At 42.2% G+C, this 20,985-nt stretch overlaps 2 protein-coding genes across 5 annotated transcripts in view; one reads left to right on the top strand and one right to left on the bottom strand.

Annotated features, from left to right (window-relative positions):
* Positions 1-10,131, bottom strand: part of XPO5 (exportin 5) — a 59,213-nt gene extending 49,082 nt beyond the window's left edge. The window contains exons 1-5 of the mRNA XM_053601533.1: positions 9,825-10,131; positions 7,931-8,052; positions 6,714-6,786; positions 3,422-3,559; positions 3,072-3,254 (exon numbers count right to left, since the gene is read on the bottom strand). Coding sequence (XP_053457508.1) covers positions 3,072-3,254; positions 3,422-3,559; positions 6,714-6,786; positions 7,931-8,052; positions 9,825-9,929 — 621 coding nt within the window. The 5' untranslated portion in view covers positions 9,930-10,131. The remainder of the gene's footprint in view (positions 1-3,071; positions 3,255-3,421; positions 3,560-6,713; positions 6,787-7,930; positions 8,053-9,824) is intronic.
* Positions 10,132-10,171: 40 nt separating this feature from the next.
* The window catches only part of POLH (DNA polymerase eta), a 49,165-nt gene continuing 38,351 nt past the window's right edge, over positions 10,172-20,985 (top strand). For 2 of the 4 annotated variants that reach the window (XM_053601537.1, XM_053601534.1), the window contains exon 1: positions 19,442-20,609. In XM_053601537.1, coding sequence (XP_053457512.1) covers positions 20,419-20,609 — 191 coding nt within the window. In that variant the 5' untranslated portion in view covers positions 19,442-20,418. Of the gene's footprint in view, positions 10,506-19,441; positions 20,610-20,985 lie in introns of those variants that run through there. The other 2 variants (XM_053601535.1, XM_053601536.1) reach the window with 2 other exon arrangements.

The following is a 20,985-nucleotide window of genomic DNA, read 5'->3' as shown; positions in this document are numbered from 1 at the left end:
ACCCCTTTGAGCCACGGTGCTGCCCCAGACACAGGTTTTTAAATGAAAATATTTTCTTACTGTTTTCTTCTGAATAATCTTGGGGAGGTATTTTGGAGAAAGAATCTATTGTAGCACAAAGGATAGGTCATAAATTCCATTAAAATCATTTGTCAGAGAAAGGATGTTCAACATTACTCTGAGAGACAACATCTTCTGACTTTAGGGCATTTTGAGGATTAAATAATACATCAAGTAAAAAAAATAGTCAGCCCTCCCTATTTGCAGATTCAACCAACCTGAGATCAAATATACGTGTTTGGAGGCTGGGTGCAGTAGCTCATGCTTGTAATCCTAGCACTCTGGGAGGATGAGGCGGGTGGATTGCCTGAGCTCAGGAGTTTGAGACCAGCCTGAGGTAGGGCGAGGACCCAACCCATCCTTACCACTCCCTACCCACCCGGCCCACCCCCCGGCTCTAAAAATAGCTGGGCATTGTGACGGGTGCCTATAGTCTCAGCTACTTGGGAGGCTGAGGAAGAGGACTGCTTGAGCCCAAGAACTTGAGGCTGCTGTGAGCTTTGATGCCCTGGCACTCTACTGAGGGTGACAAAGTGAGACACTGTCTCAAAAACAAACAAACAAAAAAAGCATCTGGAAAATAACAATAGAACAATAAAAATACAAATTTAAAAAAATAGCGTAACAATGGTTTATATAGCATTTACACTATATTAGGTATTGTAAGTAATCTAGAGATGGCTTAAAGTATACAGAAATGTGAGTAGCTTATATGCCAATACTAAATCATTTTATATAAGTGACTTGAACATCTAGGGATTTGGATATTGGGTGGGGGACTGGAACCAATCCCCTGAAGATATAAAGGATGACTGTATATAGCACATATTAGGTACTCTCTGTGAGTTCCTCCCCACTCTACCAGCTCATAGCATGTCTTCCTCATCATTCATATCAGTATCTAGTGCTTCAGTAAAAATAGACCAAATATAGCAGCTAGGGACATAAAACAATTGTAATTAATGCTATTATGTGAACTAAGTACTTATGAGAATTCTAGATCAGAGTTTTTCAACTTCAGTACTATTAACAGTTTGGGTTAGATAATTCTTTGTTATAGGAGGGCTATCCTGAACATTACAGGGCATTTAGCATAATCCTTGGCCTTTATCTTTTAATGCCAGGAGAAACCCCTCAGTTACAACAATCAAAATGCTTCCAGATACCAGCAAATGCCCCTTAGGGAGCAAAATCACACTATGCCCCCTTTAGAAGCATTGTATTAGATTAATATTGAAAGTATTTTCTAAAGGCTGGCACCTGTGGCTCAGTGAGTAGGGCGCCGGCCCCATTTACCGAGGGTGGTGGGTTCAAACCTGGCCCTGGACAAATTGCAACAAAAAATAGCTGGATGCTGGGCAGCATCTGTGGCTCAAGGAGTAGGGTGCCAGCTGCATATAATGGAGGTGGTGGGTTCAAACCCAGCTCTGGCCAAAAACTGCAAAAAAAAAAAAAAACAAAAAACCCCCCAACAAGATAGCTGGATGCTGCGGCGGGCACCTATAGTCCCAGGTACTTGGGAGGCTTAGGCAAGAGAATCACCTAAGTCCAAGAGCTAGAGGTTGCTGTGAGCTGTGACGCCACAGCATTCTACCAAGGGTGCAAGGGTGACAGACTAAGACACTGTCTCTAAAAAAAAGGAAGTATTTTCTAATGAACATCTGCTAAAAATGATAATGGTTGGAAAGATACTGTTTGGCTCACCCTTTTCTGCAGAAGAAAAACTTCCTCAGGAAAAAATAAAATACCAGGGATCATGTAGTGAAGATTTTGAGTCACAGTCTCATTTAGTCACTCTGGGTACAGTGCTGTGGCATCACAGCTCATAGCAACCTCACTTTTGGGCTCAAGGGATCCTCTTGCCTAAGCATCCCAAGTAGCTGAGATTACAGGTGCCCACCACAATGCCCAGCTATTTCTGGAGATGAGGGTCTCCCTCTTGCTGAGGCTGGTCTTGAACTCCTGAGCCCAAGCAACCCACCCACCTCAGCCTCCCAGAGTGCTAGGAATATAGGCATGTGCCACTGCACCTAGCCTTGCAGTGAAGATTAATAAACTTGGCTTGGCGCCTATAGCTCAAGTGGCTAAGGTGCCAGCCACATACATCAGAACTGGCGGGTTCGAATCCAGCCCTGGCCTGTCAAACAACAATGACAACTGCAACAAAAAAGTACCCAGGCCTTTTGGTGGGCACCTATAGATAGTCCCACGTACTTGGGAGGCCGAGACAGGAGAATCACTTAAGCCTGAGAGTTTAAGGTTGCTGTGAGCTATGATGCCACATTCTCCTACTGAGGATAACATACTTAGTGAGACTCTGTCTCAAAAAAAAAAAAAGAAAGATTAATAAACTTGGCAACAGGACCAGGTTCAGTGGCTCATGCCTGTAATCCTAGCACTCTGGGAGGCTGAGGTAGGTGGACTGCCTAAGCTCACAGGTTAGATACCAGCCTGAGCAAGAGCATGACCCCCATCTCTAAAAATAGCTGGGTGTTGTGGCGGGCACCTAGAGTCCCAGCTACTAAGAAGGCTGAGGCAAAAGAATCACTTGAGCCCAAGAGTTGGAGGTTGCTATGAACTATGATGCTAGAGCACTCTACACAGGGGCGAAGTAAGACTCTTGTTTCATAAAATATAAATAAATAAATACAGTTGGCAACAAGTCTAGGGCAAAAGGAACCAAGACTAAATAAAATGCCACAAGTTAACATTACTATCCAAACATAACAGAAATCTGAGTTTTCAAATATTTAGTATTAACCTTCATTTTCATACTATTTCAAGAAATTTTTTACAACAAAGGAAGTATTTTTTCTAATAGACATGGAAACTCATTGAACAGAATATCTTAGAAGATTAGCTCTAGTTTTTGTCATTTCCGTTCTTTTTGCTTATAAAATGCCTTTTTCTTCTGCTGAACCAGACACCTTAGTTCCTTACTGAAAGTTTAACTAAAAAGAAAAATGTTCATATTAGAAAACAGGACTTTTGTGGAGTGGGGTATCCCTTACCACTTGCTGGTACTTGTTTACATTTTCTTGAAGTGTGTTAAGTAGAAAAGTGAAGATCTTTTCCATGTTCTGGGTTAATGTTTGCTGGATATCTCTTCTTCTTTGAGGGGGAAGAGTCTGAAAGGTCACTACATCTTCTGCCAGTCGCAAAAGGATGAACATCACTAATTCTGTCTGTGTTTCCTATAGCAATACAAATAAACTGGTTCAATTTAAAACCAAAACATCTTTTTCATAACATGTAACTCCAAGGCTATTTTCTGTGGATAAAACAAACAAACAAAAAACAAAAAACCCTGACGTTTATTTCAAGAACAAGTATGCTGAATTGATAAAGCTGTATTTCATACCCCTTGTTTGGAAAGAGTGTCCAATTCCATTAACATGTCAGGCCAATGCTGTGGCCACTCACGCTTTATCATTTCTACTACAATTCGAGACAGAACATCTTTAATATGGTTTTCCTCTTCCAAAATGTTTAATGTTCCCTGAAAAAGAACAAAAGATATTAAGAAGTCTGACAGACTGAATTTCAGAGATCAAAAAGCCCTGAGCTTTAAAAGTGTACAAAACTCATTATTAGACCTGCTTTTAAACTAAACCAAACAAACAAATCTGTTCTTCATGTCTGAGTCACTTACCTGCATTGTCACTAATCAGAATTTCACTAACAGCTGAAGTGAGGGTTGCATCAGCTAATAAAATGGCTCACACAGAGCTAGGAAGACATCATTATTTTTTATAAACTGAAAAGATTCTCACATTAATGTTTTAAAACTTTTTTGTAGTGATGGAGCCTTGCTATGTTGCCCAGGCTGCTCTTGAACTCCTAGCCTCAAGTGATCTTCTTGCCTCAGCCTCCCAAAGTACTAGCTAGGATTGTAGGTTTATGCCTCTCATATTAACTGTTTCAGGTTTTTAGAGGGCCAGGGTAGAAGACTGTAGAAATAAAGAGTATCGGGCGGTGCCTGTGGCTCAAAGGAGTAGGGCGCCAGCCCCATATGCTGGAGGTGGCGGGTTCAAACCCAGCCCTGGCCAAAACTGCAAAAAAAAAAAAAAGAAAGAAAGAAAGAGTATAGGGCAGCACCTGTAGCTCAGTCGGCAGGGTGCCAACCACATACACCGAGGGTGGTAGGTTCAGGTAGCTGGCCTGGGCCAGCTAAAACAACAATGACAATTGCAACAACAACAAAAAAAATAGCCGGGCATTATGGCAGGTGCCTGTCGTCCCAGCTATTTGGGAGGCTGAGACAAGAGAATCACTTAAGCCCACAAGTTTGAGGTTGCTGTGAGCTGTGACACCATGGCACTCTACCTAGGGCGACAGCTTAAGACTGTCTCCGCCCCCACCTCCCAAAAAAAAAGAAAAGAAAAAAAGAGTATAGTGAGAGGCTGATAAAACGGGAGGGTTCAAGGAGCAATTGAATACTTTACCATTAGTTTTAGTAATGAAAGATATACACATGTAGAAGTATTAGAAGATACAGATTGAGTCATTCTAATACTTGAAACAAACTCATTCTACATGTTTTTTATTGTTAGTATCAAATAGTAGTTGTTTGGAATAAAAGGAAATAAAGTAGATAGTGTTTCAGCCTAATTTAGATCCAAAAATATTACTCATTTGTTGAAAAAAAATGTTCACTCTCTGTTGCCCTGTCTCTATAATTTTAAAAGCAGAAGTCAAGGCCAGGCACAGTGGCTCACATCTGTAATCCTTGCACTCCGGGAGGCTGAGGTGGGGGGATCACTTGAGCTAAGGAGTTGGAGACCAGCCTGACCAAGAGTGAGACCACGTCTCTACTAAAAATAGAAAAAAAAATTAGGTGGGCATTGTGGCAGGTGCTTGTAGTCCTAGCTACTGGGGAGGCTGAGGCAACAGAACTGCTTGAGCCCAGGAACCTGAGGTTGCTATGAACTGTGATGATGCCACGGCACTCTAGCCTGGGACAACACAGTGAGACACTGTCTTGAAAAATAAAAACAGAAATCAACATATAAGGGTAATTAATTTAGTAAGAGATATGTTATCAGTTATGACTTCTGCTGTCTCACTTATTTATAGAAACTCTACACTGAGAAGTCACAATTTGTCTAAAGTCAAACTTTAGACTTTACGTAATTTTCTTAAAGATTAAACAGATATTAGGCTGAGCACAGTAGCTCTCGCCTGTAATCCTAGTACACTGGGAGGAAGAGGTGGGTAGACTGCCTGAGTTCACAGGTTTGAGGCCAGCCTGAGCAAGTGTAAGACCCTGTCTCTAGGCGGCACCTGTGGCTCAGTGAGTGGGGCGCCGGCCCCATATGCCGAGGGTGGGGGGTTCAAACCCAGCCCCGGCCAAACTGCAACAAAAAAATAGCCGGGCGTTGTGGCGGGTGCCTGTAGTCCCAGCTACTCGGGAGGCTGAGGCAGGAGAATCGCCTAAGCCCAGGAGTTGGAGGTTGCTGTGAGCCATGTGACGCCATGGCATTCTACCGAGGGCAATAAAGTGAAACTCTGTCTCTACAAAAAAAAGACCCTGTCTCTAAAAGAAAACAGCCGGATGTTGTGGCGGGCGCCTGTAGTCCCATCTACTCAGGAGGCTGAAACAAGAGAATTGCTATGATGCCATGGCACTCTACCAAGGGCGACAAATGAGACTCTGTCTAAAAAAAAAAAGATTAAAAGAAGAAAAAAAAAGAAGAGTGACTAATTCTCACATAAATTGGCATTTAATTTTGACCAAAGTACCTTACTTAAACATTAATTTTTAATTCAACTTGTTAATATGTTGTTTAGGATATTGCATCCTCATTTATAAGTGAAATATGTTTGTAATTTCCCCTTTATAATAATATATTTTCTCCAATTTTAATATCAGGTGTATCCAGATTAAGTAGAATGATTCTGAAGTATTTCTTCTTTTTCTATTGTCTGTAAGATTTGGCATGATCTGTTTTTTGAAATTATCTTTTACTTTTCTTTATAAATATTAGTTGTCTATTTTTTAAGACTTTGAAAAAAAATAAGAAGTTAACTGATGACTCTGTACTGAATTTCAGAGTCAAAGCATTCTATAATAGACATACTCTTATTTGACAATGTGAATGTTACTTTCTTTGCATTATTATTATTATCATTGTTGCCTAATATTTTGATGCAGCAATAGTCTGATTTCTTTTCTGAATGTATTTATCTTCGTTTGTTCTTTACAAGGTCTTTCTTTCTAGTCCTTATCTTTTTTTGTTGTTGTTGTTGAGACAGAGTCCCACCCTATGCCCCTGAGCAGAGTGCAGTGGGTATGGTAGCTCACCACAACCTCAGTCTCCCAACCTCGGGCTGCGGGCACCCTGCTGCCTCAGCCTCTGGAAGCCGCTGCGATTACAGGCGCTCGCCTGGGTTTTTCCATTTTTTCCATGAGTCCGGGTCTCACTGTCACTCAGGTGAGTCAAGAACTCCTGAGCTCAAGCAATTCTCCCTCCTTAGCCTCCCACCGTGCCCGGCTCTAGTCCTTATCTTAAACATTGTTATTATTATTAAATTTTAAGCCTTTTTAATTTTGTGACGGCAAGAAGTGGAAACCTAATAAACACACGTATATGTAAAAAAAAAAAAAAGAAGAAGAAGATTAAACAGATGTCTTCCGACCACCCATTTCTTACATTTCCAGTCAGCTCCATGACACTATTCTTCAGAAAGACCTTCTCCAATCGAGACATGCTGTTCCATCGAAACCTGGCCATCAAAATGCATAAAATCAGTAGACTCAAATTAAAAGTCTTCTCTTCAGAAGAGCATAGCTTTGATTCCTGAATTAGATTACACTAGAGATGTCATTAAGACATTATTCTTTTAATTTTGTACCCTTTAAAGATTGGACAAAAACAGTCCACATTTAACCCAAATACTAACAGAAAAAATTCTTGGGAAAGGGCTTTATAAATGTACATGCAGTGGAATCCACACAGGGTTTGTGGCACAAATCAAGCTTTCTCCATAATTTTATTGTTAGGTTAAAAGCAAATATACAGGGTGGCGCCTGTGGCTCAGTGGGTAGGGTGCCGACCCCATATATCGAGGGTGACAGGTTCGAACCTGGCCCTGGCCAGCTAAAACAGCAGTGGCAACTGCAACAAAAATAGCCAGGTGTTCTGGCGGGCACCTGTATTCCCAGGTACTCGGGAGGCTGAGGCAAGAGAATCGCCCTAGCCCAAAAGCTGGAGGTTGCTGTGAGCTGTGAGGCGACAGCACTCTACGGAGGGTGACAAAAAAAAAAAAAGCAAATATACATCTAGGACAACTACAACAATGTAGTTGTCTTTCAGAAAATATGCTATCTTTTGATATCAAGATTGGCTGGCTTACAAAGCTATAGCACAATTCTAAAAAACTAAGGCCAAATCTTCTGATATACATTGAGACTAGAGACTCAAGTTAGAAGGGGTTTTTGGTTATTCTGATAAGATCCTTCTTTGGATGTGCCATTCAGAGAAGGTACATACTCAAACTTAAAAAAGAAATATACAGTGCCTAACTAGAGATTTATTTACCTATACATTGTATTACTCTAAAAAGGTCTTGAGGACTGCTGCAATATAGTAGCTCAGTAAGTGCTGGCTGAATCACTAGCAGCTTATTAGCTAATATTTGTTGACTTCTTAACATGTACAATGCTATTTACTTTACATGGATGAAGAAATTGAAAAAGAGAAATGTTAAATTTTGAACGAGAGCTCCTATCGGTTCTGAAAACATCTTGGGGATCAATTCTTTCCTTGGGGACTGCTCTTTCCTACTCACTAAAAAGTATCTCTGTACATTAAGAAACAAAGATTTGCTCTCTCACAGACTTCAGTGATAATGTCCAAGAGCTCCTTACTTGACAACGTGTTCCAGGATCTGAAGGCCGAAATGTCTGACGATGGCAATTTGTGTTTTTTCAGCCAATTTCAAGCCACAAGGGACACAGACAGGGCACTTTTCTTTAAACTCTTCACAAAACTGAAAGAAGAAAAGGTAGTGTTTCTTTTGGGAGCTAGAGAGGGTGAAAACTAAAAAAGATTCATCTTAAGAAACTCCAACTTAAGCTGCATTTTTAAGTTATAAAATCAGCTCAATATTTTATGAAGAACTGACAAACATTCTTTCCAGTCTGATGGTTCTACATTTTCCATGCTATGGCCAATAGTAACCAAACAAAACAGAACAAAACAAAAAACTGGACCTAGACAAGTAAAAAATTAGTGTTTAAAGACACACCTTGAAGTATATGATACATTGGGGTATATTACAGTTTCTAGGATTTGCTTTAAAAATCTTCGGAAGAGGCTCGGCACCTGTAGCTCAAGTGGCTAGGGTGCTGGCAATGTACACTGGAGCTGGTGGGTTCGAATCCAGCCTGGGTCTGCCAAACAACGACAACTACAACTGCCTCCCCCCCAAATAAAATAAAATAGCTGGCGCTGTGGCAGATACCTGTAGTCCCAGCTACTTGGGAGGCTGAGGCAAGAGAATTACTTAAGCCCAAGAGTTTGATGTTGCTGTGAGCTGTGACTGCACAGCACTCTATTGAGGGCGACAGCTTGAGACTCTGTCTCAAAAAAGAAAAAATATCTTCAGAAGAGGGAGTGGGAGGATAAAGCAAATGTGACAAAATCTTTATAACTGCTTTATTCATGTGACAGGTATATGCGGGATCATTGTAGTATTCTACTTCTGTGTCTATTTACTAGTCTCCCGCCACAACGCCAGGGTATTTTTTTTAGGGGGGGGGGTCTTACTGTAGCTCAAGCTGGTCTTGAACCTGTGAGCTCAGGCAATCCACCCGCCTCGGCCTCCCAAGGGCTGGGATTACAGGCGTGAGCCACCGAGCCCGGCCGTATTTTAAATATTTCATGATAAAAAGCAAACTAATAGAACCCCATGGCTCCTGGATTCCTAACTTTGTGGCAAACATCTAAACTTTGTAAAGTTTCCCCAAGTAGCGCTCACTCTCCTTTATAAAGTTATATCACTTAAAATATATATGGCACAAATATTTTTTCCCTAAACAGTCAATTCTCACAGTCCACAAATGCTCATTTGCCCTAGCATCTCCAATGGCAATATATGAATGGGTCCCTGGAGCAGATCAGTGACTTAACTACTTTTAGGAAACCAAGGGGCACTTGTTAAAATGCAAAGTAAGTGGTAGAAGTTCATCTTTGCGCAAAATAGCCTAAAAATACTACACCCTAAAAAACATGTGAGAAGCAGGTGTGAGAACTAGCCCAGAAATGCCCAAAACATAAACGAGGGTTAGCGAGACGGATCTAAGTAAAAGAGCACTCGAGGGTCAGAAGAGTGGGTCAGCAGGGAAACATTTAACGCAGGCGAGATTAAAAAGAATCAAGCTGGTGTTGGGGGCGGGATCTGCACGTGCGCCCCAGGAAGGCAAAGGGATATGGGGCTTAGGGGGGTGAAAACGGGTGCAGCGGGCTGCAGAGGGATCGTGGTGCAGTTAAGAGTGAAAAAAAGTGAGGAAAGGGCAGTGAGAAGTGACTGTGAGATGATGAGCAGCTAGGGACCGGTGTCCCAGGAGAAGGGCAGAAGCCGCGAGCAGAGAAGGCTGGGGGTGGGAAGAAGCGCGGAGGGCCGCAAAGGGAAAGATCCCCTTCGGGGTTTGGGGAAGGAGGTCCAGGGGCCGCGTGGGAGGGGGACTACGACCCGAGTTAGGAGCGGTGCCGCGGCGGCTGGGGTCTCCGGGCGGGCCCAGGTGCCAAGACCCCAGCTACCTTGAGGGCTTCCAGCCGGTAGCGCTGGGTGGAGCTGGGGTCCATCATGACCGTCACCGCTTTCACCAGCTGCTCGCACAGCGCGTTCACTTGATCCATCGCCATGCCTAGCGCCAAGAGCCGCGAGCGCAGACCACCGCCGTCCTGGGAGCACGAGGCACGACGGCTCCCTTGGCGGGACCACGTTGGTACCGGGCCGCGGCGGGCTGAGGGGTGGGGAGCGGGAGGAGGAGCGTGAGTAGCAGAAGCTGGAGCCCAGTGGAGCCGCTGCGCACGCGCCAGACCCACCACTGCGCACGCGCGCGCGGAAGTGGTGGCTCCCTTGTGACGGTTGCTCTTGGGTAGACGGAGCGGGAGACGGAAGGGCCGCGGCGCGCAGGCGCGTCAACGGCTTTTCGCGGGGTCCGCGGTGTCTGACCGCAGTCAGGCGAGCTTGGTACTAAGAGAGCTGTCTTGGGCTGAATGTCGCTGGGCTACTACGCTGACGGTTGTGCCGGAAGGATCCTCTGCGACCCTGTTCCGTTGCTCCATCGTCACCGGGAATAAATCTTTGAACTCGCTGGGCCGCTCCCCGAAAGGCGGTAACATATTGGAGACTCCCTCATTTTCCTTCCACTGGACGCCGAGCTCGGCATCTACGGCATCTGCTGTGGGCAGTTGTGCTGGGTGTTTGCTGCCTTGGTAAGAAAATTTAGAACCGTTTTCAGACTTTCCATGTTGCCTTGGCTATTGGTTTTATGTTAACAGCAGTGGCTGGTGACACATTGGGCCGAAATATATGAAAGAGTTATCATGCTAACAGAGATACAAGATACAGTCCTGGTATTGTCCTCTTAAGATTTTTCTTGTAGAAATAATAATTTCCCCCGTAACTCTTAAACTTCTCTATTCATTTGCACTTGTATCCTAGGTGTATTATTACCTGATCGGCTCCAAACTTGTTTTGTGCAGATTGAGATAATCGATATATTTACAGATGAATATTTGCAGTTAATGAAGGTTTATGCAGTTTGGGTAATTGGCCAAGTGCTATATATGTATAAGATTTCAAAGTAGTGTAGCCTTTATCCCAAAGCAGAGTTCTGGCAGAAATTATGCCTCATTTTCCATCTTTGTAAAGCTCTTACTTTTTCCAGTAAATACATAATCCGGGAACCTCAACAGCCTTATAATATGTGAAAGTCTACATATCTGTTTTTGTGATTGTGTACTCAGCAGAATGTTTGCTGGGCTTAAATCACTGCTTCCTATTCCTACTCCACTTCTGTTATTTGGATCTAATACAGTACTTACCCAGTATTTGTTGGCTTTATCTGTTCCAGTATTACAGAAAAGCTGCTACAAGGTAAAGGGATTTCTGACATGTTGTAGTTTAAGTGTTACTTTCTGCCTTTTTTAGGTCAATAGTCAATTGGAATTTATAAGGGATCAGACTATTTTGATTTTCTTAATTTTTTTTCACTAATCTCCCTGCTTTGTAGTTGTGTAAACTTTTTTCAAGGTGAAATGTTAGTTTTTGAAAAACTTTTTTTAGAATACAGTTGGCTGCTCACTCAACTGTATAACCTGTGTTTTCATATTTAAATCATGAATTACTGATGTTTTCATAAGTATCTTATTTACTTTGCGTCAGTGGTTCCCAGACTCTGCTGCATACTGAAATCACCTGGAGATCTTTTAGAACATCATGATGCCCAGGTCACACCCATAACAAATTAGATATCAATTTCTTTTTTTTTTTTTAAACTTTATTTATTTATTTACTTTTTTTCAGTTTTTAGCCGGGGCTGTTTGAACCCACCACCTCCGGTATATGGGGCCGGCGTCCTACTCCTTGAGCCATAGGCACCGCCCAGATATCAATTTCTTTAAGGTTCACAAGTGAGTTCAGTGTCCAGCAAACTTTGTGAGGCACTCCTTTAGATTCCTTCTTCCAGATTGCTAACAATATAATAACTTCAGTCAGTATTGGGGTTGTTCTTTCAGTCTACCATCCATACCTCTATGTTTTCCATGAATAGTAAAATTGTTTCTTTTGTGTTAAAAAATTTACATAAATGTGTAGAAAACCACTGTTAGAGCACTACAAAGGGCTGAGTGCAGTGGCTCAGGCTTATTATTCCAGCATTTTGGGAGGCCGAGACCAGAGGATTGCTAAAGGCCAAAAGCTAAAGGCTAGCCTTGGCAACATAGTGAGACTCCGTTTCTACAAAAAAATAGAAAAATTAGTCAAGCATGGTGGCATGCACCTGTAGTCTCAGAAACATTGGAGTGGGAGCAGAAGGATCTCTTGAGTCCAGAAATTGGAGCCTGCAGTGAGCTATAGCACTGCTGCACTCCAGCTTGGGCAACAGGGTGAGACCCTGTCACGAAAAAAGAACACTTCAAAGTAATTATTATAGGCAAGATCTAGTGATGGGTGCTTGGTGGTTGAAAGGTTGGAGAAAACAGGGTGTCTACATAGTCTCAAAGTAAACTTGATATTTGTTAGGTACAAAAGAAAAATAACTTTACAGGTACCTGGCAAAACACTGTCTTTACTAATGATGGTGGTTAACATCACTGGTAATAAGAGATACTGACATTATATACTCCTTTCCCATATGATACACTGAAAAGAGCACATTCCTTCCATGATATTTTTGTCAAAAATGAGTCTAAACATGAGAAAATATCAGACAAACCTAAATTTAGAGACATTCTCAAAATTATTGACCAATATTGTTCAAAACAAAAAGTGTCGAGGTCATGAAAAAGAAAGACTGAGAAATGTCACAGATTGGAAGAGACTAAGGACATCATGACTAAATGCACTGTAGAGTCATATATTGAATCCTGGAGCAGAAAAAGGATAGTAGTGCTACAAACCTCATTGCTGAATATCATTTTCGAAGTACTCCCCTTGGCCATCTGTAGCACTTTTTCTAGGATGAATTCATGAACTTAATTGTCCAACCTTATATACACATGCTGTAGTCAAAAGTGATTCCCCAAATTATTTACCTAACAGTTTGGGAAATTTGAACGTAGGCTAGATGTGGAGGGCTGGCAATACAACCTCCATCTTGAAAAGGCCAAAAGATCAGTTTGTTCATTTCCCCATGTGAGGAAATGTCTGACAAGGAACTGTTCTGACCTTTGGCATAAATCACTAGCAAATGGGACTTACAATGTGCAGCCCTAATGATGTGGTTACAGCACAAATGCTAGCACAGGGATTCCTGCCAGGAAAAGGCTTAGGAAAACATGAATCAGGCATCTCCAGCCCCCTACAAATTCCGGAAAAAACAGATAGAAAAGGATTAGGAAATTTATCTTAGGGGCTATTGATATTCCTGTGCTCCATGCAGATAGAATCACTTGGAAAAGTGATGAACCTGTGTGAATTGATAAATGGCCCCTTACAAAGGAAAAACTGTTGGTTGCTCAGCAGCTGGTGCAGGAGCAATTACAAGCTGATCATATAAAAGAAAACAATTCCCTATGGAATACCCCCATTTTTATCATAAAGAAAAAATCAGAAAAATGGAGACTATTACAAGATCTAAGGACTGTAAACTCTACCATGGTCCTTATGGGAGCGCTACAACCTGGTCTACCCACTCTTGTGGCTATTCCTTTAGAATATTACAAAATTATTATAGACCTTAAAAGTTGTTTCTTCACTATCCCGCTCCACCCATTGGATCAAAAACGGTTTGCATTCAGTCTCCCTGCTATGAATTTTAAAGAACCAATGCAAAGATTCCATTGGAAAGTGCTGCCGCAGGGCATGGCCAACAGCCCTACTTTATGTCAAAAATTTATTACAGCAGCTATCCAAAGAGTCAGGCACTGCTGGAAATACATGTATATCATTCACTATATGGATGACATTCTTGTCGCAGGACAAGATGGCCAACAGGTCTTATTATGCTTTAACCATTTAACATCAGCCCTCAAAGACCAGGGGCTCCAGATAGCCCCGGAAAAAGTTCAACTAACAGATCCCTACACTTATCTTGGCTTTCACATGACTGGACCAAAAATTAACAGTCAGGCAACCTTAAGACTAGATAAATTGAAAACCTTGAATGATTTCCAAAAACTCTTAGGAGATATAAACTGGCTAGGGCCTTATTTAAAATTAACAACAGGAGATTTAAAGCCATTATTTACCATCTTGCAGGGCGATAACAATCCTAATTCCCCTAGGACGTTAACCGACGAAGGTCGACGTGCTTTAAAATTAGTTAAACAAGCTATTGGTTCACAGTTCGTCACAGCCATGGATTATACTCAGCCCCTATATTTTATTATTTGTAAAACTTCTCTTACACCCACAGCAGTGTTTTGGCAAACTGCACCCATAATGTGAATCCATCTACCTGCTTCCCCAGCAAAGGTTATTTACCCTTATTATCAGACTGTCGCTGATATCATCATCATAGGGAGAAAAAATGGCAAAAAATACTTTAGTAAAAAACCTGATGTCGTTATTCAACCTTACTCTCAATCACAAATTAATTGGTTATTTCAAACCACAGAACATTGGCCTATTGCTTGCGCTTCTTATTCCAGCAAAATTGATCATTATCCACCCAACAAGTTATTACAATTCATTAGCACACATGACTTTGTATTCCCTATAAAGACCTCCAGTTCTCTGATACCAGATGCCTTACTGGTTTTCACTGATGGTTTGCCGCTTACACTTTTAACACACAAATTGTGCAATTTCAAGTAAAGTCCAATTCCACACAAATTGTAGAGCTTCAAGCAGTTGTTGCAATTTTTTCTGCTTTCCCCAATCAGGCTCTTAATATTTATACTGATAGTGCTTATTTAGCTCATTTAATTCCCTTATTAGAAATGGTGGCACAGATTAAGCATGTATCAGAAACTACTGCCTTTTTTCTACAACTCCAAAATCTTATTCAAAGAACCCTCCCTTTTTTCATTAGACACCTTAGAGCTCATTCCAACTTACCTAGTCCCCTATCTACTGGCAACCACATGGCCAATAAGGCTACCTGCTTAATCTGTGCTGCCCACACCACGGAGACTACTCGAATCACACAAGCCACGGCTGCTCACCACTCGCATCATTTAAATGCTCATACTTTAAGACTCATGTTTCAAATTACCCGTGAACAAGCCCGCTATATTATCAAACAGTGCCCCTCTTGTATCACCCTACTCCCTATTCCCCATCTTGAAGTAAATCCCCGAGGACTTATACCTAATGCAATATGGCAAATGAATGTTACTCATGTTCCTAAATTTGGTAAACTTAAATATATTCATGTCACCATAAATACTTTTAGTGATTTTATTCATACCACATCCCAATCAGGAAAAACTAGAAAACATGTTATTGCCCACGTCCTGGTCTCTATGGCCATATTAGGCACCCCTAAACAAATCAAAACAGATAATGATCCAGGATACACAGAACACGCATTCACCACCTTCTGCAACTCCCTTAATATTAAACACATCACTGGAATACCATATAATCCTCAGGGACAAGACATTGTGGAACGCGCCCACCTATCACTTAAAAATACTCTTGCAAAAATAAAAAAGGGGGAATAGTACCTGGTTAAAGGCTCCCCAAGAAACCTTTTGTCTCATTTGCTCCTCATTTTAAATTTTTTAACATTGGATCACACTGGGCGCTCTGCTGCGGATTGCTTCTGGCATCTGGAGACAAAGAAGGGATTTGCTACTGTTCTGTGGAGAGATCCAATGGACAACAAATGGCATGGCCCAGACCCAGTCTTGATATGGGGCAGAGGCGCTGTGTGCATTTATTCCCAAAAGATGGAGGCTGCCCGATGGTTACCTGAGAGATTGGTCAAACAAATAGATAACAACCTTATCCCTGAATCCAGGGAGTATGATACCCCTGAGAACGCCCTTTCTGCTTCTTCCCCAGATTCAGACCATGATGAGACTGTGCTTGCCAGTAAAAAGAGTGATGATCTTTCCCCTTCTTAATCTCCTGCTTCTGACACAGCTAACCAGTCCAACGAAGGCACGAGACCGATAAAGACCATGGATTGGCAAGTAGCACCAGCAGTAAATTCAGGGCGCCCCAGGATCCCCTTTCCCAGATGTTAAATGCTACACTTCAACTACTTAATACATCTAATTCATCAATAGTTAACAACTGTTGGTTATGCCGCCAAGTAAGAAACCCTATGCCCACGGCCCTGCCTGTGGACTCATTCGATAGAGTAAATTACACAGGCAAAAGCCAACAATGTTTCCCTATTATGCCTTTATGGGTACAGCAAATCTCAGCAATAGTACATTAAATGTTGGCAACACGCCTTTTTCAGGAAAGTGCAACGTGACCCTTTATATCAGCCACTCTATGTGCCCTCCAGATGACACAGTGTTTGTCTGTGGCTCTAATTTAGCTTACACCTTTTTACCTAGCAATTGGTCAGGACTTTGCATTATTGCCTTTTTATTGCCCGACGTGACAGTCCTAGACGGGAAAAATTCCGTACCCATTTCTTTGACCTGGCACACCAAAAGAGCTTTCATTTTCATCCCAATATTAGTCGCACTAGGAATAACGGCAGGCGTGGCCACTGGCGCGTGTCGCCACGCATAAGTATAATCACCTAACAAAAATAATGACAGATATGACAGATGACATGAGGGTTCTATCAGGAACAGTGAGAGACCTTCAGGATCAAATAGACTCTTTAGCAGACGTGGTCTTACAGAATCGTAGAGGACTGGATTTATTAATTGCCAGCCAAGGTGGCATTTGCTTAGCTTTGCAGGAAAAATGCTGTTTTTATGCCAACAAGTCAGGCATCATCTGTGACAAGATACAGAAGCTGCAGGAAGATAAAAAAAGGAGAAGATGCCTTTTGTCTGAGGATCAAAACTGAACTGGACTACATGGCTTGATGCCTTATTTTTTCCCCTTTTTAAGTCCCCTCCTTGGCTTATTAATATTACTGTCACTAGGACCTTTTCTGTTTAACAAAGTTATGGCCTTTATAAAACAACAAATAGATGCCATTAAAATGCAACCCCTTCAGGTCCACTATCATTGACTGGAAATGGAGGAACAACATGTATCCATCCATACCCAAGGGACTGACTAGTCGATGACGGATAAGGAGAACCCCCGTGCTCCTACAATAGATACATTTGTCATACCAACCTAAGACAGGGGTCCAGTTAAAAGCTACTGGATTTTCCAATGACAGGTAAGGAGGACAGCAGAGCATGAGTGGTTCCGACCTAAGACAGACACAGTCACCTTGTGTAGCCGGGAGCGGCTGCACTTTAGCAAGGCTGAATGGCTGTTTCCTCTAACCAATCAACAGGAATTTAATTCGGTTTATTTGAAAAAATAAAAAAGGGGGACCTGTGGAGGGCTGGCAATACAACCTCCATCTTGAAAAGGCCAAAAGATCAGTTTGTTCATTTCCCCATGTGAGGAAATGTCTGACAAGGAACTGTTCTGACAAGCAACTGCTTGGGGACTTTCCACTGCCGTTGGGTTGCTTAGCAATGCGGTGACGTCAATAGATTCCTTCCTCCTAGCCCTTACCTATAAGTACTGTTAATATGCTTACAATAAACGAGACTTAATCAGACTCCTGTCTTGTCTACATTCTTCGCGCTCCCTGCTCCTTCCCATTCTCACCCCTTCCTCCAGGCATCCCTGTCGACTGACCTGCCAGATGGGTCAGCTAGATATTAGGTGATTTTTGGAATTTTTTTCTTTTCTTTTCTTTTTTTTTTTTTTTTTTGAGATAGTCTCACTATGTCGCCCTGGGTAGGGTGCCATGGCGTCACATCTCACAGCAACCTCAAACTCCTGGGCTTAAGTGATTCTCTTGCCTCAGCCTCCCAAGTAGCTGGGACTACAGGCACCCACCATAATACCCGGCTATTTTTGTTGTTGTTGTAGTTGTTTAGCCTGCCCTGGCTGGGTTCGAACCCGCCACCCTTGGTGTATGTGGCTGGTGCTGTAACCGCTGTGGTACGGGCACCAAGCCAATTTTTGGATGTTATTAAGTAAAGTCCTACTAAAAGCCCTAATTTAGGAGATGAGTGCTGAAGTAGTTAGGTGAAATATCATAAAGTCTGCAACCAATTCTCAACTCTGATATTCAGAGTTAGTATACTGGCTGGGTGCAATGACTTATGCCTGTAATCCTCACACTCTGGGAGGCTGACACAAGAGGATTGCTTGAACCTCAGGTGTTTGAGAATATCCCTTGCAAGAGCATGACCCTGTCTCTAACTAAAAATAGAAAAATTAGTCTGGCATTGTGGTAGTTGCCTGTAGTACTGGCTTCTTGGGAAGCTTAAGCAGGAGGGTTGCTTGAGCTCATGAATATGAAGTTGCTGTGAGGTAGGCTGATGCCATGGCACTCTGACTTGGACAGCAGAGTGGCACTCTCTCAAAAACAACAATGATAATTTAAAATGTTCACTTTTTAATTTTTATAATTATACAATGTAAAAATTTAGCATTAGAGGAAACTGGGAGTAGAATACTATTTTTACAGTTTTCTGTATGTCTAAAAGTATTTCAATATAAAAGTAAAATTTTTTCATGAATACTACAATGTTATATGTCATTTTCTACTTTTCTAAGATCTGTTTATCAGCTAGATTAAGTGGTAGCTCTGTTCCAGTTATGTGCATTTTGATTTTAATTTGCATTTCCCACAACTAATGATGTTGGGCTCATTTTTATGTGCCTGTTGGCTATTTGTATATCTTGTTTTATGAAATTCTTTTTACGATGAGTATTTTAAAGCTTTTAATACTTATTACCTTCATAAAATTGTACCACTTTATTATGTTAGCAGTACAGATTGGGTATCTGTGATATTATTATATTCGTATATTGGTTTTTGTCCATGGTTTCTGGATAATAGCTCCCATGGCCTTTGTTATAATGTTGGGGCCCCCCAGGGCTCATAAAACAATATCTCTCCCTCTCTCTCACACACCTTCTCCTGCTCTCCTTTCAGTTGTCCAGTGTGGAACTTCTGATCTTCCCCCACCTTTCTTTTTCTTTTCTTTTCTTTTTTTTTTTTTGAGACATAGTCTTACTTTGTGGCCCTTAGTAGAGTGCTGCAGTGTCACAGCTCACAGTAACCTCAAACTCTTGGGCTTAAATGATTCTTTTGCCTCAGCCTCCCAAATAGCTGGGACTACAGGCACTTGTCACAACGCCTGGCTATTTTGTTGTTGTTGTTGTAGTTGTTATTGTTTAGCTGGTCTGGGTCAGTTTGGAACCCGCCACCTCAGTGCATGTGGCTGGCGCTGTAACCAGTGTGCTACAGGTGCTGAGCCCCTTCCCCCATCTTTCTGATCATGTGGGTCATAAGATGGGGTCCTGCCCCAAACCCTAGAGGAAGGAATGCTGCACACTGGGGCCAGGAAGAATCTGAACAGATAGGCTTTGCTGGATTTCCCCCCTTGCTCTATTAGAATTAGATCATACAGGGCGGTGCCTGTGGCTCAGTGAGTAGGACACAGGCCCCATATACAGAGGGTGGCGAGTTCGAACCTGGCCTCAGCCAAACTGCAATAAAAAATAGCTGGGTGTTGTGGTGGGCTCCTGTAGTCCTAGGCCCAAGAGCTGGTGGTTGCTGTAAGCTGTGACACCCGGCACTCTACTGAGGGTGACAAAATGACACTCTATCTCTTAAAAAAATAAAAATAAAAAGAATTAGATCATACAGTTTTTGTCCAGTCACATTTCTACATTGTTGTCAATCATGCCTATCCAATGAAGTCTCAAGGCCCAAGAGAACAGAGTTTTGAGAGCTTCTTCTGGGTAGCTGAACATACGGATATTCCTGAAGGGTGGCATGCCAGCAGAGGACATGGAAGCTTTGCACCCTTTCTCACATCCCTTGACATGCCTTTCCCTGTTCATCTCTTCATCTTTTACAAAGGATACTTTGTAATATTGTTTATAATAAACCCAGTTAATGTGATTCCCTGAGTTCTCCAAGCCTCTTAGACAAATAAATCTAAGAAGGGGGGGGTCATGGGATCCCGAATTGATAGCCAGTTGGTCAGAAGCAGGGGTAAAGAACCAGAGGTTTTCGTGGTACTGTACTTTCAACCTGTTGTCTGATCTAATGCTATTTCTAGGTAGATTGTGTCAGAATGGAAATAGAGAATGAATATCCAGCTGGAGTTCACTGTAGAATTAATTGATTGTTGGTGGGGAGAAACCCCCATGTGTTTGGTTGGGGAAGTCTTCGTTGATTCCTGTTGAGTGACAGAATGGGGGGGAAAGTGTTTTTTTTGCTCAGAGTAACTCTAATCCCACAATCTGAAATTCAGATGCTCCAAAATCTGAAACTTTTTTTTTTTTAGATACTCTTTCCTCTTGCTCAGACTGGTCTCAAACTCCTGAGCTCAGGCAATCCACCCGCCTCAGTATTCTAGAGTGCTAGGATTACAGGTGTGAGCCACTGTGCCTGGCCCTCTCAAACACTTCTGGTCCCAAATGTTTCAGCCTATATATGAAAATGCCTATTTCCTTCTTATTTTCATGTTCCTGTGCACTGGTAACTAATGAAAGAATGAAAATAGATTTCCCCTAATGTTTGGATTAGGTATCTTTTTAACTGACCATACAGTGTTGTGTTACAGAAAAATGGCTGCTGGACTGGATCGGGTGGTTGCTCTTGTGGACATGGACTGTTTTTTTGTTCAAGTGGAACAGCGGCAAAATCCTCATTTAAGAAATAAGCCTTGTGCAGTTGTGCAGTACAAATCATGGAAGGGTGGTGGGTATGTATCACTGTTATTGTTAGAACTATCAACTACTATTTTAATCTACAGGAATACATTAGCACTGACTAGGTCCTCTTTTTGAGATTTCTAAACTGCTGTGTTTAGGATTGAATGGTGACATATGTCAAAAAGTTTCTAATTGGCTTGGCGCCTGTGGCTCAGGTGGTTAAGGCGCCAGCCACATACACCTGAGCTGGCGGGTTCATATCCAGCCCAGGCCCGCCAAACAACAATGATGGCTACAACCAAAAAATAGCCAGGCGTTGTGGCAGGCGCCTGTAGTCCCAGCTACTTGGGAGGCTGAGGCAAGAGAATCGCTTGAGCCTAGGAGTTGGAGGTTGCTGTGAGCTGTGAAGCCACGGCTCTCTACCCA

Source organism: Nycticebus coucang, chromosome 9 (genome assembly GCF_027406575.1).
Source record: "Nycticebus coucang isolate mNycCou1 chromosome 9, mNycCou1.pri, whole genome shotgun sequence".
NCBI classification, from domain to species: domain Eukaryota; kingdom Metazoa; phylum Chordata; class Mammalia; order Primates; family Lorisidae; genus Nycticebus; species Nycticebus coucang.
This window is presented reverse-complemented; position numbering and strand designations above follow the sequence as displayed.